General features: G+C 46.4%; 2 protein-coding genes across 5 annotated transcripts in view; one reads left to right on the plus strand and one right to left on the minus strand.

Moving 5' to 3' along the window:
• Nucleotides 1-1191: 1191 nt before the first annotated feature.
• On the plus strand, nt 1192-14960 carry SLC31A2 (solute carrier family 31 member 2). Of its 3 annotated transcripts, none has more exons than XM_064490428.1 (4): nt 1192-1275; nt 9921-9987; nt 12325-12514; nt 13562-14960. In XM_064490428.1, the coding sequence occupies exons 1-4, from the start codon at nt 1207-1209 to the stop codon at nt 13728-13730; spliced, it is 495 nt and encodes a 164-aa protein (XP_064346498.1). In that variant the 5' UTR covers nt 1192-1206; the 3' UTR covers nt 13731-14960. The 3 variants fall into 3 exon arrangements, with proteins under 3 accessions (XP_064346498.1, XP_031306080.1, XP_064346499.1); XM_031450220.2 differs by lacking the exon at nt 1192-1275 and adding an exon at nt 6211-6347; XM_064490429.1 differs by lacking the exon at nt 1192-1275 and adding an exon at nt 6448-7413.
• Nucleotides 14961-17075: 2115 nt separating this feature from the next.
• Nucleotides 17076-26061, minus strand: part of FKBP15 (FKBP prolyl isomerase family member 15) — a 45899-nt gene continuing 36913 nt past the window's right edge. For both annotated transcript variants that reach the window (XM_010997408.3, XM_010997409.3), the window contains exons 22-28: nt 24560-24715; nt 23848-24000; nt 22727-22849; nt 21976-22083; nt 21006-21688; nt 20032-20128; nt 17076-17715 (exon numbers count right to left, since the gene is read on the minus strand). In XM_010997408.3, the coding sequence (XP_010995710.1) occupies nt 17638-17715; nt 20032-20128; nt 21006-21688; nt 21976-22083; nt 22727-22849; nt 23848-24000; nt 24560-24715 (1398 nt within the window). In that variant the 3' untranslated portion in view covers nt 17076-17637. The remainder of the gene's footprint in view (nt 17716-20031; nt 20129-21005; nt 21689-21975; nt 22084-22726; nt 22850-23847; nt 24001-24559; nt 24716-26061) is intronic.

The following is a 26061-nucleotide window of genomic DNA, read 5'->3' on the forward strand; positions in this document are numbered from 1 at the left end:
AACAAACAAATGAACATTCAAGAAAAAGAAAACGTTAAGGACGCTCTCTACCCTTGGCCTGGTCTCACCTCCCTTAAATGAACCCAGGGAGTGAAGAAAAAATTACCTGGATTATAAGTATTCCCGTTCTTTGTTAATGCTTAACAGATCACCCCCGAACTTAGTAGTTTAAAACAACCATTTTATTTTGTTCAAGATCTTGTGGGACAGGAATTCAGGAAGGGCTTGGCTAGACAGTTCGTGCTTAGAGTCTCCCACGCAGTTTCACGGAGATGTCCACCGAGGCTGCAGGCATCTGAAAGTTCACCCCAACCGGACCTCAAAGCTAGCCTCATTCGCCTAACGCTGGCTGATGGCTGGGAGACGAAGCAGGCTGTCAGCTGGAGCACTGACCCACAGCCCCTCCATGTGGCTTGGGCTTCCTCATAAACGGTGGCCTCGGAGAACTCCAATTTTTTTTAATGCTTGGCAGCTCAGAGCCTCCAAAGTAAGAGACCAAGTACACAGAATGGAAACTTTGTTGCTTTTTAAAATATATATATAAATACATATAACAATTTTATTGAGATATAACTCACATACCATAAAATCCACTCCTTTAAAGTGTACAATTTTCGAATAGTCACCGAGTTGTGCAAACATTACCACTAATTTCGGAATATTTTCATCACTCATTACCAGTCTCTCCCTATTCCTCCCTCCCTCCAGTCCCTGGCCACCAATGGTCTGTTTTCTGCTTTGTAGATTTGCCTATGCTGGATGTTTCATATAAATGCAGTGATACACTATGTGGCCTTTTGTGACTAGCTTATTTCATTTAACACAATGTTTCTGTGGTTTATCCACATCGTACCATGTATCAAAACTTCGTTCCTTTGTATCGCCAGATAATACCCCATCATATGAATGGTGCCTGATTTTTTTTTAATCGTGGTAAAATACACATAAGGTAAAATTTACCATCTTAACAGTTTTTAAGTATAACAGTTCAGTAGTGTTTGGCACATTGGCATGGTGTGCAACCCGCCTCCAGAACTCTTCTCATCCTGCAGAACTGCATTTGATGACCCAGCCTCAGAAGCCATGTAGCAACACTTCCGCTATAGTCTATTGGTTGTAAGTGAGTCATGAAGGTTGGCCCAGAGAGAACAGAGACTCCACTCCGGATGGGAAGAATGTCAAAGAATTTGCAGTTTTAAAACCACCATGCAAGGAAAGCAGGAGATCTCAAGGCCCTGTTTGGGGGTATCCCAGGAGCATCTCAGCTACATTTGGGTAAGATGTATATACCTCTGTCTCCCACTGGAGTCCGAGCTCTTGTCTCATATCCTACACATGCTAGGCTGGGGTTGTAACAGCTGCTCACAGCCTCCCAGAGTGGGACACAGCACTGGGCCAGGTGCAAGTAGAGAGGCTGGAGCCTGCCAGACTCACTGTAAACCCTGGCAAGTCCCACCCTCTATCCGGGAGGCCATGTCTGACCTTCTGGCCCCTGGATTTCTACAAGGATCCAGGTTGACAGCAAGAGCCTCTGCGCACAGTGGGAAAGCGATTACAGGGGAGATCGTGATGCGGATCCAGCTCAAAGTTGACAGGAGAGAAATCAGGCTGATCTAAATGCCCTCAGTGATCAGTGAAAAGCAGTCACAGCACAGAATGTGAACAAGGGAGAGGGCTGAACGGTAAGGCGCCCTCCAGGGCACCTGCCTGTCCTCTGTTTTCCTAAGACCTCACAACTCAAGGCCAGGGCTTCTGAAAGAAGTTCTCGCTTTTTTTTTTTTTTTTTCAAAGCCACTCTAAACAGGTGGTATATTTATTTGTATGATTGGTGGTCTCTCTCCCCCTGGTCTGTGAGTTTGGGAGGCAGGGCCACAGTTGGGTTTGCTATCATTGTCCCGGGCTGTGAGGCTTCACGACATCTCAGCTGCTCCTTCCCTGTGCTGGGGCCCGGCCCTCTGGGGCCCTCCCCTGGTGGCCCTGCCCAAAGCTGGCCCAGAGCCCCCTTGCTCCAGGCGCCTCAGTTCTCGCTCCCTCTCCTATAAGTGGAGATATTCGATGGGTTGGGAGAGGGCAATTCTTCCTCTTCTCATGCTTCTCCATAAATTATTTTCTCATTTCTCCCACAAACTGCCACAAACCTGCCCCAACTTTCACAAGAAACAAAACCACCCCATCTCAGAGGCTGCCTCTCTTTCTGCCACTTCCTTCCTCTGAAGCAATGAAGCCCAGAGCGCATGCCTGCTGGGGTTCATTCACTCATTCAACAAATGTTTATGGATCAACTGTGCTGTGACATGAGCTATTTCAGGAGCTGGGAGTGCCCTCTGGACAAAAATACAGAAACCCCTGTTCTCCTTGAGCTCCCATTTGAGTGCAAAGAAAGGAAAAATGAATAAGCTAATTCAACAGTAGGCCACAAGGTGACACATATCCTGGAAAAACAATAAAGCAGAGTAAGCAGGGTGAGAGATACAAGAAGAATTGCAGTTTTAAATAGGGTGGTCCGGGCAGGTCTTACCAAGACGGCGAAATTCGGGAAAGAAAAGGGAACATGCAAGGAGAAAAACCTACATTAAAAACACTTTAGTGGCTCTTTGTCCCAGAACAAGTTTCTGACTTTAAATGTGGCCTTCAGGTTGCCTGTGGCCTGGCTCCTGCTTTCCCCAGACTCACCAACACAAAGTCCACACCATACCACACACACACACACACACACACACACACACACACACACACTCTGTCTCCACACTCTGGCCAACCTCCAATGTGCATACTCTGCCTGCGCCACACACAGCAGATGCAGAAGGCTGTGTTATGTATTACGTATTATACGTAACGCTACTCATAGCATAACTGTAACATAATAGATGTTTGTGGGAGGAGGTTAGCTGAATGGAGCAACATGGCAAATGTGCAAAAGTCCGAGCCATAAAGTGTTCAACTCCAACCTCAAGCTCACTTATAACCGCAGATTGGCAAGTGAAGGGGCAGTTAGAAGTCCTCCATTCCACCCCTCACTGAGGCCCAGAGAGGGATGGTGTTGTCCATGGGATCACACAGCGTTATCTGAACATCCAGGCCAGACAGTCTGCAGAAATAACATTTTGGTGCATGTAAGCTTTTCATGAGACCTCAAGTTCCTCTGCTGAGCTTCAAAAGGAGAAATGACTGGTTGGATTTCCTTTCCACCAACTGACCAAGCCTGAGCTGGGCTCTCTGTTTAAAGGGCCCCTGGCTGATCTCTGTGACACTCGAGGCAGCACCATCTTTTCCGACTGCAGATTCTGTCCTGTCCTCTGTCTCTAGGTGTGCGCTAGAAAGACAGGGCAGACTCCGTTGTTCCTTAGGAGGAGGGGAATCTACAGGCTGTCAAAGGACAGAATCTGGAAAGAATCTCTTGCCATGGGCCAAGGCTTGGCCGGCTGTGGTGTTATCTTGTGAGATGGGATTCTGTGGCTGGCACCCGGTTCTCTGTCTGGGGGCCGGAGGAGGGGAGTCTCTGGTGGCTCAGAAAGAAAAGGGGCACTTTAGAACTTCAAAGCTGTTATAATATAATATACTCAAGGAAGTGAGAACAAAGTATGAAGGTCATCAGATTGTAACGAAGCCAACAAAAACAATCAAATGAATAAAGCTGTGTTGAAAATCCTTTGCTGGGTGATGGGGGAGTGGAGGAGTGTATGGGAGCCTGCTTGTGTGAAGGTCAAGTCTTTTTACTTCTACTGCCCAAAGAGGTGAAAAATGACATCCAAATACCAAGCTCTTGGGGCCCAGATGCGTCAATAATACGTCTTCTCTGCATTGCTTCCTTCATGGGCCCTAGCACATCCCTGACAGCAGCGGACCTCCCTCTCAGACCTCCTTGCAGTGTCAGCCCATACTCTTTCCCTGCCCCAATCCCTGACTTCCCTCTACCCCCACTATCTCTCAGCTTGAGGCCCTTAGAAGCCGTGTAATCCCGAGCAAATGGCTTGACCTTTGCAGTGGCTTCCTCTCATAGTGTTGTTGAATCCAAGTCCCTATGCCTGACCCACAGTGAGGCTGAATAACCTGAAACATCGGAGTTTAAAGCAGAGAAAGGTTTATTGCAGGGCCAAGCAAGGAGAATAGGGCAGCTCACACTCAAAAGACCTGAATTCCTCAGTGGGTTTCAGGAAAGCATTTTTTTTTTAAAAATTGGGGAGGGGGGTAATTAGGTTGATTTATTTATCTTTAATGGCAGTACTGGGGACTGAGCCCAGAACCTCCTAGATGCTAAGCATATGCTCTACCACTGAGCTATACCCACCCCATACAGGGAAGCATTTTTAAAGGCAAAGTGAGGGAGGGGAGTAGCAGGGTGTGTGATCAGCTCGTGCACAATTCTCTGATTGGTTGATGGTGAGGTAACAGGGTGGTGTCCCTAGGGGTTAACATTATCAATCCTCAGTGTCCAGTAGGTCTAGGGGCTACTGCTCATGGTCATCAAGTAGTTAACCTCTTCCATTTGATGGGGGTTTTAGCATCTGTGAAAAAACTCAGGAAATGTGCATCGAATACTGTTATCTAACTACTTCAGGGAGAAACTAAAGATTCTGTGATCACCATATGGCTGATTTACTGTTTAAATTCTTACCAGTTTTCCTGCCCCAATTGCTATTTTTATCACTACAAGTTCACATCCTTTCAGTCACTAATTCTTGAGCCAGGCTTTCATGACTCAGGGGAGGCCTGGAAGACTACACCTTTTCTACGAAGAAGAGATAGGCTGAGGAAACGGAAGGAGGGGTCTCTCCCAGGAAGACCCTGTAGGGTACTGCTCAGTTACAATAGAACAGAAATATTTGCTGCTTTTGATGACAGTGGCTACCATTTTTTGAGCACACTCCCACTGCCAAGTCTATGCTGGGACTTTAACACACGAGTCTTCATTTAAGACTTACAATACCTCTATGACATAGATTCTATCATTCTTTCCATTTTACTGACCAGGAAACCAAAGCTCAGAAATTTAAAGCCATTTGCCAGAGGTCCCACAGCCAGTATTTGCTGGTTCAGGATTTGAACTGAGGTCATACTCCTGGTTCAAGGTCCTCTAGCACTGTCTCTAGTAAGGTTTTCCTGAGGAGCCACTTTCCTCATAGGAAGACTGGCAAAGAGTTACTAAATATATTTTTAAATTAAATACTGCTAAAATTCCCTCATCCCCTATAAAATTTACCCCCTGAAAACTGGATGGATGAAAATGGACGACAATACACAAAAATAAAAATACCAATAAGAAAAGAGCCTACCACCCTGGTTATCAAAGAAATACAAATTAAAATTACAACTGTGTAGATGACTGGATAAAGAAGTGGTGCCACATGTATACAATGGAATACTACTCAGTCATAAAAAGAATTAAATAATGTCATTTGCAGCAACATGGATGGACCTGGAGATCATCATACTAAGGAAAGTAAGCTAGAAAGAGAAAGAAAAATACTATATGATATCACTCAAACGTGGAATTAAAAAAAAAAAGACACAAATGTATTTACAAAACAGAAACAGACTCACAGACGTAGAAAACAAACTTATGATTACCAGGGGGGAAAAGGGGTGGGAAGGGATAAACTGGGAGTTCTAGATTTGCAGATACTAACTACTATATATAAAATAGATAAACAAGTTTCTACTGTATAGCACGGGGAACTATATTCAATATCTTGTAGTAATAAAAAGAATATGGAAAGGAATATATGTATGTATATGTATGAGTGAAACATTATGCTGGACACCAGAAATTGACACAACATAGAAAACAGACTGTACTTCAATTAGAAGAAAAATACTACTGTGTATTGTTTTTCACTTAGATTGGAAAAGACATTTAAAAAAAGACAGACAGAATGGCTACATTTAAAGCCTGAGGCATAATTAATTTACTCCTAGTTTGTTGCTATCCAGCCCATAGGATGCAGTTTTCAGTATTTAACTCAACATATGTTAAACTTCGCACGGTTTACTACAAGGAGCAATAAACCTTATTTATGAGAATCACGAAGACAAGTGCAAAACAGGAAGGGGCTAAACGGAACGCGGGAGAGAGCCCGCTGGGCTGGCGGCTCTGGCCCCTCGGCTGTATCTGCTAGCGACCTGGGGTTCCACGGCGGCTTCGGATGCGCCCCAGGCCGCGGGGAGTGAGGCGCGCGGCGGGGACCACAACTCCCAGGCGCCCGCGCGCTCGCCTCGCCCCGACCACGTGACCTCGAGGCCCACGTAGCGAACGCGGCGGCGGCGGCGGCCGGTCGAACTCGGAGCCCGAGACCCGAGCGAGCACAGGCAGCTCCGGCGCCCGGCCGCTCAGCGCGCTCACCATGGCGGTGAGTCCCGGCGCCGCCGACAGCAGCGGACGCGGGGTGGGCGCCGGGGCGCGGGTCCCTCTAGCAGCCGACCTGGCGCGATCCTAGGTGCCCGGCGCCCCTGGCCCAGGGCTGGTGAGGGGTGTGTTGACAGCATTGTCAACAGCGGGAGGTGGGTTGCGGGGACACGGCAGGCAGAGCTGGCCGTGGCTTTGGGGCTTTATTTGTCCCTCCTGCTGAGAGTCATTCCGCCTCGACGAGCAGTCATTACTCCGCTGCTGTGGCTCAGCTGAGGGTGGAGGCGCGGTGGGTGAAGACAGGCGAGTCCCGGGGGAAGACTCCAGGAGGGCTCTGGCGAAGAGGGATTCCCCAGAGCATTTCAGCCTGCGACCGGGCCGGTCCCCTGTCTTGGCAAGTTCGTGGTCTGATCCTTTGCGGGGGGAAAAAAATACTAGACCCAGCTGCTTTCCATCCTCCCTACATCTGGGTCAGAAATAGCCTTTCAGATAAACTACTTTTCTAGGTAGAGTTCACCTGGGCTGGGGAGAATGACAGCTTGCAAAACTCCTTGGTCTTTGAATAAATCGTATACGCAATTTTCTTCATCCGGTGAAGGCTGCCATGGAACTGAAGATCCAGGAAGCCAATGCAGATCATTTATTCAAACACCCACATTCACCTCCTACTGGTCCTCTAAAAAGGGAAATGGATGGGAAGAGCTTATATGTAAAGTTCCCCAACCAGTCAGCAGCAGAACAGGGACCTTAAACTTCCCCTAAACTCTTTGGCTTATAAATGAGGGCACTTTTCTCAAAGTTTAAGTAATTCCAAATGAGAAAATGAAAGAAACAAGTCCTATGACTGCTCTCTTCTTCACCACAGCCCTTCCTGAGCAGGGTGGGGCCCTGAATAAGGCATAGATATATTAAATTCAGCTGCTGGAGGCCCAGATTTATCCTAAGCAGCGAAACAGTGTAAGAGGTCAGCCCTTTACATATCTGACCACAAAACTTTTTAACTGAAAACTGCAGCCCCAAGTCAGGGTGTGCTGATTTGAATTTTTTTCTCCTGTGAAAAGGCAAGAGAGGTGAGTCTTTGTCCCTGCCTGGCTCCTCACTCCCCAGTGGGGTGGAACCACATGCTCTGTGTGGACACTTCTACTGGACTGTCCTGCTTCCCCTGGCTGCCTCCTGCTCTTCCTGCTTCAGAAGATGTCTCAGCCATCTGCCTCCCCCGCTGGTTAGGTGTCTCCCAGGGTTCTTCATCCCCGGTACCCCGAAGGGCTCAGTGCCTCCCTTTCACTGAATACATACACCTCATTGTAATATTTGTTCCCTTCCTTCTCCCTTAACTGGCGTTAGCTCCCCGGGGGCCAAGGACTTGTCTCATTCATCTCAATCTCCAGCACCTGCATCCCTAGCACAACAGTTTGTTGATTGAATTAATCCCACTGTTTTGTGGCTGTTGGGGTCTGCTGTTGATAACTGAGATAAATGGCCCAGGACCCAGGATGATAGAAGGAGCCCAGTTATGGAACCCCTCTAATTAGCCACAGGGGACATTCCAATCATGCCACCTGCTTTATCAAGTGAACTCAGGGAAAAGCTAAAGCTGGGACACCTCCCTCCACCTCAAGTGCAGAGATGGTACTGGAGGCTTCTGCTAGTGTAAATGGAATTTCACAGGATTATTTGTACCTGTTTGTTTTTGCATATTAACCTTTTGTGAATATTTTGCCATCTCAACAGATACTCTTTTTGAAATCTTAACAAGAGATATTTCTGGAGTAGTAGGACTCAAAATGATTTTTACTTTCTTTTTGGTACTGTTCCAGCTTTTTACATTGAGCAAGTATTATAAGCTTTTATATTAGCGGGATAAAAAGCCATTTTTATTTTAAACTTCTTCAACATGATTTTTAAGACTGCATGGGCTTCCATTTTCTTCTGATGAGGTCTTGGACAAATCCCTTTCCCTCTATGGGACTCATTTTCCCCATCTGCAAATGAAAAGGGGTTAGAGAGGGACCAGAGTTGGACCAGATCAGTGTTTTTCACACTGAATTTCAGCAGAGCTCAGAACTCTCTCCCCATTTCACCCAGAGCCCTGTGTTTTATATGGTGGGGTTACAAGGAAGATTTTATTTGCTGGTGTTCCCTGGCAAAAAAGGTTGAAAACGAGGGGACTAAAAAGTCTCTGAGAATATAAACAAGGGGATGTAATGTAACATCTTGGTAACTGTAGTTAATAGTACTGTATTGTGTATTTGAAAGTTGCTAAGAGATCTTCAAAGTTCTCATCACACGAAAAAAAATTGTAACTGTCATAATGGATGTTAACTAGACTTCTTGTGATCATTTTGCAATATGTACATATATCGAATCATGTTATACACATGAAACTAATATATGTCACATATCTCAAAAAAAAAAAACTTTCTGAGGACACGTTTAGCTCTGACCTTTGAGAATTTTAGTATTTAACCATTGTCTTTGAAGGCAAAGGCTTTCACCAGCTGATCCCAACTCAGCCAGGATCTCCTTAGCTGGGTGAGCACCTACGGTGTTTGTAGAGCTGCTTCTGCTGGCTGAGGTCTTATTTGGTGACAAGAGGGAAACTTCCCTTTTCTGAGAGGGTAAACTAGGTTGATCCTTCTGGCTTTAATCTTGCCAAATACAGTCATTAAACCTGGTGTGGGCATTTAGAATCACCGTCCAGTTCCCATGTTGTCCTCCTTTCTTGGGCATTGAGAGGCAGCATAGACACATAGGGCTTTGGCATCCTTCTAGACTTGGGTTTGAATCCCAGCTCTGCCAACTTAGTAGCTTTGTGACCTTCAGTAAATTACTTAACTTTTCTGGGCTTACTTTCCCCCATTTTCCTTCCTAATTGGCCCTGTCACACAGACGACTATTGTGAAATGAAATAATGTGTGCAAAGCCCTTGATGCCGCCCTGAACACAGGGTGGACCAGGCACTGTTTGAGAAGAGCATTCAGACAGGCGCTGCATGGTCAGTACTTCTACCTTCGTTTTTTTCTAGAAGACTGAGCTCATTGAGGGCGAGACATTAACCTTTATCCATAATGCGGGGCACAGAATTGGACTCAGCAATACTTTGGTGAATTTCAAGTGAACAGGTGTGGGGCAGATTGAAGACAGCTGCCCCTAGGCCCCTCCGTGATAAACACCACTGGAGCAGAATGGCTGGAGCTCTGGGGGCTAAAAAGAGGCAGTCGTTCCTCAGGCTAGTGCTTCCCCATTGGTTTTGGAGGGCATGGGGAGTCATCTCATTGTGACCTGAGAGCACTGTGACCTGGCTGGCCCAGTGAGGATGGGTACCCGCCAACACCTCACTTCTACCTGGAGCAGGGCCAGCTCAGTTATAGCTCTGCTGTTGACCCGCTGTGGAACCCTGGGCAAGCCCGGTCCTGTCTGTCCCCTGCTGTCCCTGATGACCACTGATGGCCCTTCCAGCACTTAAATCCAGTGACCTCATTTTCCTGCGCCTTTAGAAGAGGTTGCTGGAGACCACTACGGGACACAACTTCCACTGCCCTAAGCTACCTGTGATGCAAAGTCCTTTCTCTTTCAGATGCATTTCATCTTCTCAGATGAGGTAGTGCTTCTCTTTGATTTCTGGAAAGTCCACAGTCCTACAGGTAAGAATTGGGAAGCCCAGACTTGTAGATTGAGAAGCCTTATATCCAGACAGTGGGAACCTAGGTTCTCCTATTGTTTTGCTCTGTGGATATTTTATTTTGTTTTGTTTTGATTTGGGGGGAGGGGCAGGATAATTTGATTGATTGATTGATTACTGGGGATTGAACCCAGGACCTTCTGCCTGCTAAGCACACGCTCTACCACTGAGCTATACCTTCCTCCCCATCTGTGGACATTTTAGTGAGCCTGACTCCTCTTGCATAACCATTGGGCAGGAACTCTGCACTTATAATTCCATTTGCAGCCACTGCCCTTCAGATTGTAAAGGGCTCCGTTATGTCACTGATCCTCACTGATCTGCCAGAGAGAGGCTAAGGGATGCAGTTTTCCCCTCTGTTACAGGAGAAGGAACTGAAGCCTAGAGAGGGGAAGAGACTTTTCCAGGGTCACACAGCAAGTAGGCATCAGAGCCAGTACTAGATCAAGGCCTCTTGTCTCCCAGTGCCTCCTTCATACACGGTTCACTGTCCAGCATCAGCTCAGAAGCACCGAGCAGCTGCTACAGCAGCCTTTGACCTCAAATGAGACACCAATTTGAAAGAGAAGAGTATTCCTTTGACCTGAAAAGGCAGAGCCAGGCACTAATTCATGATGGAATTATATTTCCACTTAAGTAATTGCATCTTTAAAATAGACTGGAAACAGCCCAAATGTCCATCATTGCAGGTACCGATCAAATAAATTATGGTCCTCCCTACAGTGTTACCATTCCAGTAATCTGTTGTGGAGCAGACCTAGTGGCTTAAGAGAACAGCAGTGGTTTTGTTATTCTTTCTCAAGGTTCTGAGTTGACTGGGTTCAGCTAAGCGGTCCTCACTCAAAGTCCCTCACATGGGCGGGTGTAGTCAGACAGTGGCTGGAACTGGAGTCATCTTGAAGATTTCCTCATTCTCATGTCTACTGATTGATGCTGGTTGTTAGTTAGGACTTTAACAGGGGTTGTTGGCTGAGCACCTACATGTGGCATCTCCTATGGCCTGGGCTTTCTTGTGGTGGGGCAGCTGGGTTCCAAGAGCAGGCGAGTGTCCCAAGAGAATAAGGCAGAAGTGCGTGGGGTTTTTAAGACCTAGCCTTGGAAGTCACAGAGCACCACTTCCACCTTAATTGGTTGAGACAGTCACAAAGGTCTTCTCAGGCTAAAGAGCAAACACCCCACCACTTGATGGCAGGAGTGCTGACACTGTTAGAAGAGCATATTGGGTGGGATATAGTGAGGTGGCCATCTTTGGAAAATATAATCTGTCACAGATGATCTGAAGCCACAGAAATAAGGTAGATCCGTGTGAACTAAGGGGAATCCATGTGCCAGGTACAGTTGGATGATGACGTCAGATGCAGAAGAGTGTGCACGGATAGGAAGCTGTCATTTAGACAAATAAAGGTTTATATATACTTTGAGTATCCCTGAAGCTATATATACAGGAAACTGCTAGCAGAGGCTGCTTTTGGGAGGGGAACTGAGGTTTTGGGAGACTGGGCTGGGAAGAATACTTACTTTTCATAGTATACTCTTTTGTACTATTTGAATTTGTACAATGTGCATGCAATTACCTGTAATTTTGTACTTTAAAAACCTGCATCTTTTGCAGATGATTTCCTCCTGGAAGCCCAATAAAATATTATAGCTGGACCATTTAGTATCCCTCCACTTGTTAAGCAGAAGCAGCAATTAGCAGTTAAATTTACATAGCAGCTCTAGTAAGCATTTACTGTTTTCTGTAAAGTAACTTACTGGCTTTTTTGTCCACTATTATAAAAGTAATACACACAGTAGAAACTTCAGAAAATTCGGTGAGCAGAAAATGAAAAACTCCTGTATCCTAATTTGCTGAAATAATTATTACTCTCTTGCTGTATCTTTCCTTCCAGACTTTTCTGTATGCACACAGGTAAACAGAAACTTGCTATACATGCTCCTCCTTCACAAGAAGTCAGGACAGAGATTGGGGCCTCCTGCCAGGGGCACAGCTGGGGTGGTGGTATATGGCTTCGCCACCCTTGGCCCCAGGCTTTTCTGGGTGGCTCCTCCCTCTGATCTCAAAGCTACACTCCAGGAGGCCACCCCCACTGAGAACGGGCTGGACTGGGGGAGACAGTGAGGAAGTTCTGAGCCCAGCGAGGATGAGGAAGAGATGAGAGGGAGAAGTAGAGGAATGGATTCAGAGAGGGTAGGGGGAGGTGCTCACCTGCCACCTGTGCCAGGTCCCCGGGGAAACTGCCAGAAGGGAAGCAGTGCTTGCCTGGCCCAGCCTCTGTAACTCAGCTTCCTTTGACAGGCATGGCCCTTTCGGTGTTGGTGGTCCTGCTCTTGGCTGTGTTGTTTGAAAGCATCAAGGTTGGTAAAGTCAGGCTGCTCCACCAGGCCCTGGCAAGCCTGCCCATCCCCACCAGCCAGCAGCTCATTGAAGAGACAGACCAGGATTCTTCAAACTCAGACTCACCCCCAGTCAGCAGATCCCACCTCAGGTAACAGGCATGGCAGGTGGGAAATGGGAAGAGTCTTCACATTCACCCCGAGAGGTAGGCTGGGCCCCCAGGACATTAGCCCCATTTCACAGAAAGGAAACTGAGGCCCAGGGAAGGACCCAGATTCGCCCAGGTGCTTACAGTTACTAAGTAGTGCGGTGAACTAGAGCTCCGGTCTCCTGCTGTCCAGGCTGGAGCTCTCTCTGAGCAGCTACTCGGGAAGCTCCAATCTTCAGAACTTTGGTGCAGGCCTCAGCCTAGCAACAGGGGTGGCTGCCCAGCCCTCCTCCAAATCTCAGCAGGCTTCCTTAGGTCACTAAGGTTTCCAAACCCAAGATGGAATCTGCGGCTGTCTCTACACACAAATGGTAAGAGTTACTGTCAGCAGTGTATCCAGCTTGGTGTGGGGCACCCCTTCTCTCCTCTCTTCCCTCCCCATGCTGATAGGACAAGCCCTTAGGATCCCCATTCTGCCCTCCTGGCAGCTCCAGCTGTGCCTAACCCGCCTGCCTGCTTTTTACATGGGTGTCTCGAATAGTCACAACCCCCCCGCAAAGGAGGAATTCTTATACCTGTCTTACTAATATATCTGTTTTACTGATGAGGAAATTTAAGTTCAGAGAGGTTTAGACATTTGTGCTAAGCTACAGCTAGTAAGTGGTAGAGCTAGGAATTGATCTGTCACTGAAGTTCATTCATTTTCCATTATAATACTGCCTCTTACAGTAGATTTGGGGGGGAAAAGTCTGCCTTACTGAGGATTTCATATTATCCCTTATCAGTATTATTCCTTTTTTTGCCTAGGACACCAGGAAGCTCAGAGCTAAATGTGGTAGAGAAGTGATCACCCTAAACTCGTTGTACAGGTCTCTCTCCCCTCTCTCAATGGTTTCTGATATGCCTCTTTAAAAAGAAATCTCTCCTGGGTCAAGCATACAAATTAGAAATAAGCTGGTCCTGTAACTCAGCTGCTCTTTCTACTCCCTGACACCAGCTCCTAGCTTCCAGCTCAGGATGGACATTAACCTGGCTCTCCTTTTTATCTAGGTGGTTTTTGTGTCACTTCGGCCAGTCTCTACTCCACGTCACTCAGGTGGTCATCGGCTACTTCATGATGCTGGCGGTCATGTCCTACAACACCTGGATTTTCTTCGGCGTGGTCCTGGGCTCAGGTGTAGGCTACTACTTGGCCTACCCACTTCTCAGCATGACTTAGCTGGTGAGAACCATGCAGGCACTGAGGGCTGGAGAGAGCGCTGGGACCTCTTCTTCCAGACACTGAACTTCCAGCCCCGCACCTCCTTTTTCTCCTGATGGCTGTTCCTCACCGCTTTCCCAGCTCCTGGAGACCCACAGCCGAAGCCAGCACTTGCTCCCTGGAGTTCGGAGGCCACTGCAGCTCCTCAGCCAGCCTGCAGAGAGCTCAGACAGTCTTTCTGTGCCTTAAGAAAGCTTCTGTGACCAGAGGGAAGTTGGAGAGGCCAGAACCTAGGGGCAGGTTTGCTGAGCCCATAATGACTTCTGACTCAAACTTAAGCATATCCAAAAATCTTCAAGACAGGGAGATGGTTCTGGGTGATAAGGGAACGGACCCTGGATACTCTGCTCTCCTGATCTGTGCCTTATCTAGAGGAGCATCTTCGAGTGAACTGACTTCTGTCCCTAGGGGACAGAGACCACCGGCTCCTTTTTCTTACCTTTCTGCCTTGGGATGGGTGACGATTGTGCCTTCTTTGGATCATGTTGACAAACTTAAGATTTCTCATTTTTCCCATTGAACTCCTGGTTGGCAATTTTGCACAATAATACAAAATTTTTACTGAAATGATTTTATTTTATTCAATGATGATGGCAGCATCTGCTGGGACCTGCTTCCCTTTCTTGGGGGAGAGAGTAAGTAACAGCAGATTAAAGGCAGAAAAGGACTGTTATCAAGGTCAAGGCTCTGACTTATCCTCTGAATAGAGTGAGCCCCTCACATTAGAGGAAGAAGATAGTTTAATGGCTTCAGGTGTCTGGGGAGCTCTTCATGGCCTTGATCCCAATGCCCCCTCTAATACCTGATCCTTCTTTTATGCAGAACCAAGAACTGCACTGAATAATATTCAGTACTGCTGTTCTCTATTTATTACTTACTGCTCACCCATAATGATCTGGTGGGGAATCATGACTCACTCACTTAAAATACTGAGTAAGCCAAGGAGGGTACTGACTGAAGATGCAATAAGCCATCAAACCAAAGCATTACATTTGTAGAGTTAGGTGGGGCTCTCCAGGTATTTGAACCTCTTCCCTTTAAAGAAAAGGAAAGAACAGACCTAAAGAGAGGCAAATCACTGCTGTGTACTGTCTACACTTAGGTACCTCATGGGTTAGATGAAAGATGGTCTAAAGCTTTGAGAATGAAAAAAGAAATACACTGTAATAAACATATATTTTTAAACAATGTGTGACCGTTCGTCTGTTTCTCCTCATTCAAACAGCAAGCACACGTAACTCTGATAACAGCTGCAGGAGCTGAGAGGGGCCAGTGGACCTGGTAGTGCTGGCAGGAGGGCTGTCCGAGGACTGAGTCAGTCTGTCTGTCTGCTATGAGGACAACTCTGTGCTCAAGGAACCCCCAGCCCTGAAATGCTGTGCCCTCAGGCAGACACCACCGATATCAGCCAGCTCATCAAGCTGTTCTTTGGTTCATAAAATATTGATGGTGAACCCATGAGAAAAATTAAGTGTCACGTGGACTCAAAATGCCCATGTTGGCACAATTATTAGCACCTTCTCTCCCTGAGGGCAGAAGTAAAGATGTATCAAAACCACTTTTCAATTTACAACAAGAAAAAGCTATAACAGAAAATATAGTACGTGATGCCTTTGGTATTGATCAGTGCATTGTCCCCACATCATCGGGGAACTGGAGAGCTGCACAGTGTCACAACAGGTGTACGACTTAAAATGTCCAGTGGAGTCTGGCTGCTGGAGGCGCATACATCCATTTATGGGTCCTGACCAGCTGAGGCTCCTCCCCTGGGCACTGCCGAGAAGAGCATCTCCATGGGTGATCAGTAACCTCTTCAGTTTGATAGTCTCTTCAAATGTGGTAATACCTTTGAGGTTTCATAGCAGGCAGGGCGTCTTAAAATAATCTGTCCTCTAGGGAAATGGATTATATGGCTAGACAAAGTAGGCATTTCAACCTTCTTCAAAGCTAAGTCACAAAAGGTGGTATTTTCTCTACTTGAATTTTTTTTTTAAATTTAACAAACACCCGTCTAGTGTTTATTATGTGCTAGGCAGTGTTCTAAGCACTTTACAGTATTAACTCACTGAGTCCTCACAACAGCGTAGAAACTCTGTCCTTGTCTTAGAGATGAGGAAGCTGGGGCACAGAGAAGTTAAATAAAGTCACCCAGCTCATAAGTGGCAGAGCCAGGATGCAGTGCCAGGCAGCCTGGCCCTGAGTCTGAGTCTGTTCATCATCTCAGATGGGGGTTGAGGCTGAGAGAGTGACTGGCTACGGCCACACAGCACCCAGTGGAACAAGGGTGTGAGTGCAGATTGTGGAGACTGAAAAGTCTATGCTCTGTGTATTTCACCCTAACAGAGTAAATTCTGTTTCAGGAGATCTGGGGTGGGGCCTAGGAGCCTGTATTTCTGACAAACATCACTGCCCTCCTCCCTCAACCCAGGACGAATGCTGCTGGGGTGGCCAAGAGCCCAGGCTCTGGAATCTGATGGTCAGGATTTGAATCCTCGTTCTGCTGCTTACTAGCTATGTAACCTTGGACAGGTTACTTTACCTCCCTAAGCCTCAGTCCCAGCTATAAAATGGGGATAACAGTATCTTCTGCAAGGGTTACTAAAGGTGAGACAGTCTGTGTAAAGTACTCCATGATAGTGCCTATTTATTAAACAACAAAGTTTAGTAAATGGTAGTTCTTATTGCCTTCCAGGCCCATATGGGAGACAGGCTCAAAGTTGTCATCACAAAGGATGACATCAGGTCAGATGGAGTGGAATTTGAGTTCCTATCTCATAAACATTTTAAATCAAGGGACATTTTTATTAAAATTATTCTACTTTTTGAAGATTGGTTGCATGGTCTTTGGAAAATCCTGGAGTAAGTAAAATGATCACAAATATTTTCTCACTACTATTCCCTGCAATAGTCCTGGCCTTGAACTCAGGGAATGGAAGCTGCTCTCAAAGTGAAGACTCAATCTCTCAAGTGCTATGATGGGTAACAGAACACTGGGACCCTCCCACCTTCTCTGCATGGCTTCCTAGGGTGTAGGAGTAAGCTTGCAGGAGCAGGTGGACGACAGGACTGGTCCTCACACAACCATGCTGCCCTGAGCCTTGAAACAGCTGGGATGAGCTGGGATAGCAGAGTGGTGACTTTGAAAGCCTGAAATACCAGGGTTAGGTACCAAGAGGAACATGTTACAATGCCTTCAAGCATGTTAACTGACCCAGATCTGTTACAACTCTTGACTCTCAGATTCCCACAGAGGAACACAAATGGCCCTCAGAACCAAATTCAATTTCACCCCAAGAGCTTGAGTCAAGTTTCATTGCAGACATTTATTTTAGTTTTGTTAAAATCAAATATTCATTGACCTCTTATATCAGATTTAAGGCAAAGAAAAGACGTATGTCCCAGGACTGCAGGCAAGGCTGTTAACTGAACCGGGTTTAGATGGTGTAACCTACTCTCGGTTCTACTGGGGAGACCTCACCCCAGGTGACAGTCTTGTTGCTGGGACACAGCTGAGCACTGAGAGGCAGATCAGTCTGAGAGTTAAGAGAATAAAAAGCTTGGGAGAGGGCAGGACTGTCGTAGGGACTGGCTGGAGGGGAACCCCCCAGCCCTTACTCCATGGGGGACTCTGAGGTGGGATCATGGCGGGCTGTTGACGGTCGCCAGCGTTCTGAAGACAGGTTCATACTCCTCTTCACCCAGGCAGGCGGGGCTCAGAAGCTGGCTATCTCAGATATCTGAACTACTGTTCTCAGAATGCTCACCTTCACCTCACCCTGTGCCTCGTCTAGACCCAGGGCTGTTGTGCAAAATCATGCTTAGGGAAGGGTCAGCAGAGAAACCTTTGCACCAGTTTCCTGGGTCTTCATCCCAGCCAGTCAGTGTCATCGTCATCATCATCATCTCCAAAAAGGGGTGTTGGGGGCGGGCGTCCCTTCATGCTCTGACAAAACAGGAAAGAGTAGTCAGTCCTCACTTGTCCCGGCACCAGACGGACTTGCCACCTTTGTAAGGTGAAGCATGTGTTCCTGGCTCCAAGTTGAAAAGAGGTTGTTGGTTAGGGTCTTACTGAAGGGACTAACCCTGAGGCCAGCAAACCTAGGCTTCCAGAAAAGCTAAGACAAGCAGCCAGAGAAAGGAGGCAATCTCTCAACACAGAGACAAGAAGACCAACTTTGTTTGGCTAATTTTGTCATTTATTTATGAAACACAGGTATTGATTTGACAGGTTTCCTCTCATGCGGTAACTTATAAACATTTCATGTGGGAAAAGGAGAGAGTGGGAGGAAGATAAAGAAACAGAGAAGCAGAGCAGCCCTAAAAGAAGAGGATGCAGAAAAGTGAAGGGAGGCTGGGAAGAATACAGTCACATCTGAGAAAACGCTGTCATGGTCTGTCTAAGGAGGCCTGTCTGGCTCTGGAAGAGGCCCCACCATTTGAGAGAGAGTTGAATTTAGAGGCCAAATGGAGAATCCCAACAGATGAAGAAATCCCAGGGACACAGGGCCACAGCCTCCCACCCCTGGTCTCACTGGCCCTACCCTCACTCCCTCCAACCAGGTAGGAGGATAAGGGGGAGTAATGGGCCTCAGCCCCTCGTGTTTTTCTTCTGGATTGGGAGGGAAAAGGTTCCCACAGGGGCAGCAGGGAGTGATGCTGGAGACAGGCACGCATGAGTGTCCTCTACTAAGGTATTTTCTACTCTGGTGAACTACCCTGGCCCAGGATCAATCTTTACAGGGCTGGCCAAAGGGAAGGCAGCGTGATGTGGTCAGAGGTCCCTGGGCTAATTCCATCTCTACCACCAACAGACCTTGTTCCTCTCTCTGGACATCAGTTAAGTGGTCTCTAAATTCTGATGGTACAGGATTTTAGAATGTGGCTCACTGCTTCTGTTTTGTTTCAGCTGAAGTTCTGGCTCTGCATTTACCAACTATGTAACTTTGGACCAGCTCTATAACCTTGGACATGTTATCTAATCTTCCTGACCCTCGGTCCTTTTTTCTGTAAAATGGGATAAAAATGCCTACACCAAACTGGACTGGTAGAGGATTAAGGATTAAGTAAGAATGTCTGTGAAGTAGTTTTCAGACTACCCAAGAAATACACATTAACTTGATAATACTAGTATTAACACAAATAATATACTGCTAATGTAAAAATTCCATCTATATTTAAGGCAGTCACTTGAGACACTCAATTTTTTTTAATGCAGAATTCATATTCAGAGTTCTCAAATGAAAATTTAAAACTTCTTGGGAAGACAGACTAATGGAGGAACTGGTGCGCTCGCCCCCAGTGGAATGCAGGTGAGAGGGGAGGGTTCTGGTACATGCAAGCTGGATCCCAGCTCAGTCACAGCCATCTCCCCAAAGTTTTGGCTAAAGGAAAAACCCATTCTGGTGGATACATGAGAGAAAATTTGCCCCCATTCACCTCTTATTTCTGTTCCTGGGACAGACTGGACCTGAAGCTGATCTGTGTTCTCTACCCGCGTTTCACTCCAGTGAAACTGCCATCACAACACTCTTGGACAGCCAAGGATGATTGCACGTTGTGCACTCAGCACGATGGCGACAGTAGATGCAAGAATGAGGGTTCTGATCTAGGTTCTATTAGCAACTCATCTTCCTGGCCTTCACTCTGGTGCTTTGTAAAACGAAGTTGTGCTATCAGTGCTTAACCCATCTTCTGCCCAGGGATGTTGTGAGGACAAAACAAGGCAGCAGGTTGGAAAGCAGACTGAGGAAGCAGAAAATGCTCAGAAACAGGTGGTCTTATTAGGAGCCTGGGGTTTTAGTCCGAGCTCTGCCATTAACTCACTCTGTGGCTTTATGTAAATAAATCATCCTTCTGAGCCTCAGTTTCCTTGTCTATGAATAAGGATGCCAGAAAAAAAAAGATCTTCAAAGTCTTTTCCAATTCTAAAATATAAAAAATACCCTAGCAAATGTGAGTAAACCTGAGGCTTCAGCATTTTAATATAGGACTAAGCAGCCTGACTGTCTTCACTTAAAGCAGAAATCATGCCTGCATGAACGGAGATCATGATCCTTTCTCAAGAATAAAGTGGTATCTGGCCATCCCCACCATGCTTACAGAGCTGCCCCCTCCCAGCCCCGAGTCTGCTCCCACAGGGCCCTGCGCACAGAGCCCAGGGAGTGGGCCACCAACAGGCTCCATTCCTCTTCTCATGGCCAGCGCGGAGGGGCCCCCACGCGGTGGCGTGAGGACTCGGCAGCGCCTGGGATTTCCTTACCACCTCATCTTCATCCTCCTCCTCAGCCTGTGCTTTGGGCCTTGGAACTTTCCGAGTTGCTCCTTTAAACAGTTCATCCTCTTCATCCTCAGAGAGACTGAAAGAAAAATCAGGAACATCAAGTCACAGAAAAACGTTGTTTCTGCTCCAGGCCACAATGCCCACTGGCTCCGGGGTAAGAATACAACAGGTGTGGTGACCACCCAGGATTCCTCCCATCTCCACACCGGCCTCCCAGCACTCGTGACTCCTCTGTAACCTACAGCCAGAGTGATCCTTTAAAACTAGTAAATCAGACCATGTCACCCTTCAGCTTAAATCCGTTTAACGGCTTCTCACTGCCCTTAACGCCCAAACTTCTAACAGTGACAACAAAGTCTCACAGGAGCATGGGAGACTCCTTTCCATCCTGCAGGTCTCAGTTTAAATCTTATCTTCTCAGAATCCTTCTCTAATCACTCTATCTAATGTAGTTAATAACTCCCACTTTATTCTCTATTACACACCCTGTTTTTTTCCCTAAGCACTTATCATAATTTATAACATACAGCTGACTCCTGAACAGGTCTGAACTGCGCAGGTCCACTTACAGGTGGACTCTTCAATAAATGCACACTGTGGTACCACACGACCTGCAGTTGGCTGAATCCAAGGATGTGGCACTGCAGCTGTGGAGGGCCAATCGTCAAGTTATACACAGAGGGTCAGCACCCCTACCCTCCACACTGTGCAAGGTCAACTGTGTAAGTGTCTGTCTTCCCCACTAAACTATAAGCTCCTCAACTCAAGAACCAGCTCTGCCTTGCCTACCGCACTACCACAGTGCCTACTGCAGGGCCTTTTACATAGTAAGTGCTGAGTAAATACATGAATCAGCCAGTCAGTCTCTGAGGATGAGTCACCAGTCCTGGAAAAACCAGAGACAATCTCCACAGGCACCCAGTTGTTCCTGAAACTCTGCTCAGGGGACATACCTGGAACGCTGAGCACAGTGGCTGGATCCGGGCGCTGCTCCTACGGCCGCAGAGGCTGCCTCTGTGCTGCACGGCTCCTGGGAGGGAGCAGCGGGGCTGGTGACATCGTCTTTCTTGAGCCCTGGAGCCTGAGGCTCTGCTCCTGGACTTTCAGGCCCTGAGGTCAGTGGGTCCCCCTTCTCAGGGTCTGAGGTCAGGGACAACCTCATGGAGCGTTCCTGCTCCCCAACACAGGCATTTCCCAGTGGGCTGGCAACTAGTGTTTCCTCGCACTCAGAGTCCACAGTCACAGGGCCTGGAGGCTCGGGGGGAATTGAAGTCGGGGGCCTCAGAGCTTTTCCAGAGGGAGCGCCAGCCAGTTCAGAAGGGAAGGAGTCATCTTTTGCCTCTGAGAGCGCCTCTGCTTCTGAGGAGTCCCTTTCCCTTCCCTGCACATCATCCTGGGGACTGGGGAGGGCCTGAGGAGGCAGCGGGACAGCTTCCTGGACCCCATGCTCTGGTGGCACCGTGGGGGGCTCCTGCTTCTCCCCATTCAAGGGCGTCTGAGACCGTCCAGAACTGGCCAAGACAGGCAACTCCTGGGAAGGTGTCTGAGGTTGCTCCCCTCCCTCCTCTTCTTCCTCTTCATCGCTGCTCCCTCCCTTCTCTCGCTCGTGTTGGTTTAACAGCTCAAGAGTCACCATCTGTTCAAAAGCCACGGAGATAATCACTGAGAGAAAACAGCAGGCTCTCCTAGCCCCTCAGTCCTTATTAACACAACTGGTCATCTAGTCCAAGTAACTTTGTTTTTCTGCTTGTTTGATTTTTCTTTGTTCAAATGACTCTGCTTCTTCCTCCCAATGGAGGCTGCCTGTATCTGTCCAGATAAGTCGTTCCAGGCATCCTAGTTACTGATGAACATGAACCATTTTTTCACTTATGATCCCTCAGATGCCCACTTTTCAAGGAAACAATCAACAGCTGGCCGTACCTTGATGGTGTTCATGATGGTCCCCAGAATGGTTCTGCCATTGTAAGATTCCTCCAAGTCAAACTCTCCCCGCAAGGACTGAAACACCTGGTTCATGATCTTCTTGACCTGCATGAAGATGTGAGGAGAGAAAAACATTATCAAAACGTATGCTACCAAAATCAAGTGACTAACAGGTACATATAAATTCCAGAGAGAGGTTTGGGAGGCTAAAATGAAGCCCTCTTAGAACTCTGCAGCGGGACACAGCTGGTCAGAAACTGAGACACTGAAGGCTGCCACTGCCCTGGAGAGGACAGTGTTCAATAATGAGCAGCACTTGACAGAAGGGCTGTCAAGGACGGGTAAGCTGTGGCACGTGTGCCCCAGACTACTTAAAGACCATCTGTTGATGCCTCCCTCCCACCATGGCCACCACTACAGCTGCCATGGGCTACGAGGATTCACAGCTAGAAGATGCAGGGCACACTCCCCATGCCTCTTCTGCAATTTAGAAACACTTCCCTTATTTGTCAAAACCTTGGGATAGGGCCCTTTTGGGTTTGCCACCAAAAAGATAGGTTGCAAAGGGTTAAACTCTGACTTAAGTCAGACAACTGGTGTATGGATAGTTAGAACAACAACAACAACAACAACAACAACAAAACTATCAACACAACAAATTGACCACATTCTTTCTGAAGGCCTGATATACCTTCCTTCAATCCCCTGATATGATCTGGTGTATTTCTTCTTTGAAATACCAGCTCACCTTCTCTGAGGGGTCAGTAGACGCAGCTTCAGCCGTGGACAACTGGGACTTGTTCTCCAGGTCCTTGATGTACTGTGCATTTTTCTCTGTCAGGGCTGTGACTTGGGCCTGGAGGGCTAAACACTACAAAAGGAACAGACTGTGGCTACGGCCTCAGAACCAGGACTTCCAGATGAAATTCTGGAAACCCAGGAGGAAAACCACCCTAAGCAGCAAGTGTTAACCTCATGTAGGTCTGCTGACATCCACACACTCCACCCCAACCCCGGGCCTGCTGACTCAAGAGCATTCCATTTCATTATCACTCAACCTCAAATCACAACTTCATCTCCTCTTTCCCAACAAGGTCACTTGCCTTATTCCTAATTAAGTCAAGAATATAATGAAAAAAAAAAAAAGGGAGTTAATAACCCCAGTCACATAAACTTATGTACAGTGGACATTAGAAGCAACCTATTCACCTACAAGATTGCCTTCATCATTTTGGAGTCCAAGATTTTCAACTGGGTACTTTAAGGAAAGAAACTGACCTCCAGATAAGAGGACTTTGATAAGTCCTAAGCCATCGCCCCTCTCTCTTTCCCGTCTTTGTGCTAGATGATCCCACCATCCCCGTGCTCCATCCCACCTCAGTGCCTTTGCCCAGGACACCTGCCGCCTTCCCCACCTCACCAAAGCTACTTGTCCTTCTTGGCTCTGCTCCCCTAGGCACTCCCTCTTCTCGGCCTCACAGCATTAAATGCTTATCTTTGTTCCTTGCTGTCTCCCTTTCTTGACTATGAGATTCTTGAGAAGAGTTCTGTGTAAGTCTCTACCCCGGCCTAGTATCTGGAACACAACTGGCACTCAATAAACATTTGCTTAAAAAATGAAGGATCACATAATAATGGGAAACACAGTCCAGAACACAAATGCTGCTTCTTCGTTTTCTAGGTCACTGACCTGTCATCCTAAGTGAGTATGTGAAAGATTCCTGACAAACTGGAGAGATAAACAAGTATGATTCTGTTTTCAAGCTGTTAACATCTTTTAGGTTCAACAGGATCTACAAAACTTGAACAACCTGTTTGCCTCAAGCTAACTGGGCTGCCTGAGCTGTCTGGCCCAGGGAAAACACCCACCTTCTTTTCAAGCTGGAGCAGCTTCTGCTGGCTGGCATCCCTCTGCGCACACACCTCCTGGTACTGCTGCAGGTGTTCATCCTTGGCAGAGGCCAACAGGTGTTCACACTTGGATTCCCACTGGGTCTGCAGCTCAGCCTGTACTAGAGACAGCTGCCAACAGAAAGTAATCACTGTATCCCGGGGGGCCAGGTGCAGCCAGGGAAGCCCACCTTTCACAAGGCCCAAAGAATAAGCCAACAGCCCAGATTTAACAGGGAAGCAACTGTCTGGAAGACTAAATGAACATACAAATGTGAATTTACGCACTTACAAGGAGAAAGGATGCTGTCAAATGCACGAGAGATCCACTGCATCCTGCCACTACCCCTGGTTTCCCTGCCTGGGTACCTAAATAAGTCCCTTCTTTTCAAGGACGATAATGTGCCTGAAGGATGGTGTCTGGTGGGTGAGGACTTTGGCCTTACCATGCTAGGAATGTTTTCATAAAGACTTTTTTTTTCATGTTTTACTCATATAATTAAATTTTCAGTAAGCTTTTAAAAAAAAGGAAGAAAATTCTCCATTTGATTCCTGGCTTTTCTTCCACCTTTTTCCAAAATTAGAGCATCAACTATGAGAAATGTCATCCTAAAGGATAAAGAAGCAGCTAGAAGCTGTCCTGAGTCCTTCATGCCTTCACTTTATGTCAAAGCACTTCGGTTCCCATTACCTGCTCTGCAGCTGCCTGGTCTGTGGACACCCGAGCTTTTTTCAAGAGCTGTCGAAGTTTGTCCAATTCCTCCTGGTGTGACTTGCGAATTTCATCTATCTCCTCCTCAGCCTGACAGCGCTCTTGAGCTGACTTCTTTTTCCTTTCTGAGAGGTTCTTAGGAACAAGAGAACCATCATCAGCTCTAGCTGTTCGACAGAGGATAAACGGAGATGGTAATGGTGGTGACGGTTTATCAATATCATGGTGTCTTTACTTCGTTTCTGGAAATGATTCATTTTTCACTTTTGTTTCCCCTAAATATTTAACATTCTTGGCTACTGGAAGAGAAAAATTGTGACAAGAAGGAAAACAAGAAGAGCCTTATCTACCATTAAGAGATGGGGAACATCTAAGCAGTGGTGAGGGTATAGGGAAGTGGATACTTTCATAAACTGCTGGTAGGAAAATCACAGTCTTGTGAAAGGACTTTCAAAATACGCACACACACCCAGAAATTACACAAATTATAGTTTGTCTTAAGGAAGCATTAGACAGTCTTCATACAGATCGTGTGTTAGAAGGATGGTCACTGTAATGGTATCTATAACAAAGAAAAAATAAAAACAGCCCCCAAAATCAGAAGGAACTGGTTTAAAAAAAAAACTGATGAAATCATAGAAGAAACTGAAATTACAGACCAAAATTTATCCCCTAAAAAGGAATTAGGCAGAAAGGGCTATAATATAGTTTTATTAAAACTTCAGAAACAGGTTGTTCTTTTCATACTTAAACTGTTCCAAAACATAGAAAAAGACAAAAATTGTCCCAATTTGTTCCACGGGGCTAGTAATACCTTCATGTTAAAATTTTAAAACAATAAAAGATACTATAAATAAAGTTAAAAAACAGCAAACTAGAAAAATATTTGCAACATCTATGATTGACAAAGGATTAACACCTTTAATAGTGTTTATAAATCCAACTAATATTACAATACAGAAGATAGCACAGGACATTAAAAAGAGAATTCACAGAAGAAATACAAACAGGCATTAAACATAGGAAAGCTTTACTACTAACAAAAACACATTAAGACAAAATAGCATATTTCACCTATTAGACTATAAAGGTTAGAAAAACTGATACATGCAGAGTTGAGAAAAGTACAGAGAAATGGGCTTGTTCAGACAGTGCTGGAAATGTAACACATTCACATACTTTTCTTTGAGGATAATCTGACAATATTTACTTTAAAAACTTAGGTGTGCAGCATGTCCTCTGAGGCAGCAATTCTAATTCAAGCAATCTATGCTATGGAAATGCTCGAATGAATTTTCAAAAATAGTTACATAGTACAAAGATGTCGACAACATCAGTGCTTGAGATAGTGAAAAAAATAGAACCATAAATATCCATCAACAGGTGAACAGTTAAATAAATTATGATAGTCTCACAGCAGACTACTATGTAGTAGATAAAAAGAATGAGAAAGTTCTCATTCTTATTAGTACACTGTCCAC

Source organism: Camelus dromedarius, chromosome 10 (assembly GCF_036321535.1).
Source record: "Camelus dromedarius isolate mCamDro1 chromosome 10, mCamDro1.pat, whole genome shotgun sequence".
Lineage (NCBI taxonomy): Eukaryota > Metazoa > Chordata > Mammalia > Artiodactyla > Camelidae > Camelus > Camelus dromedarius.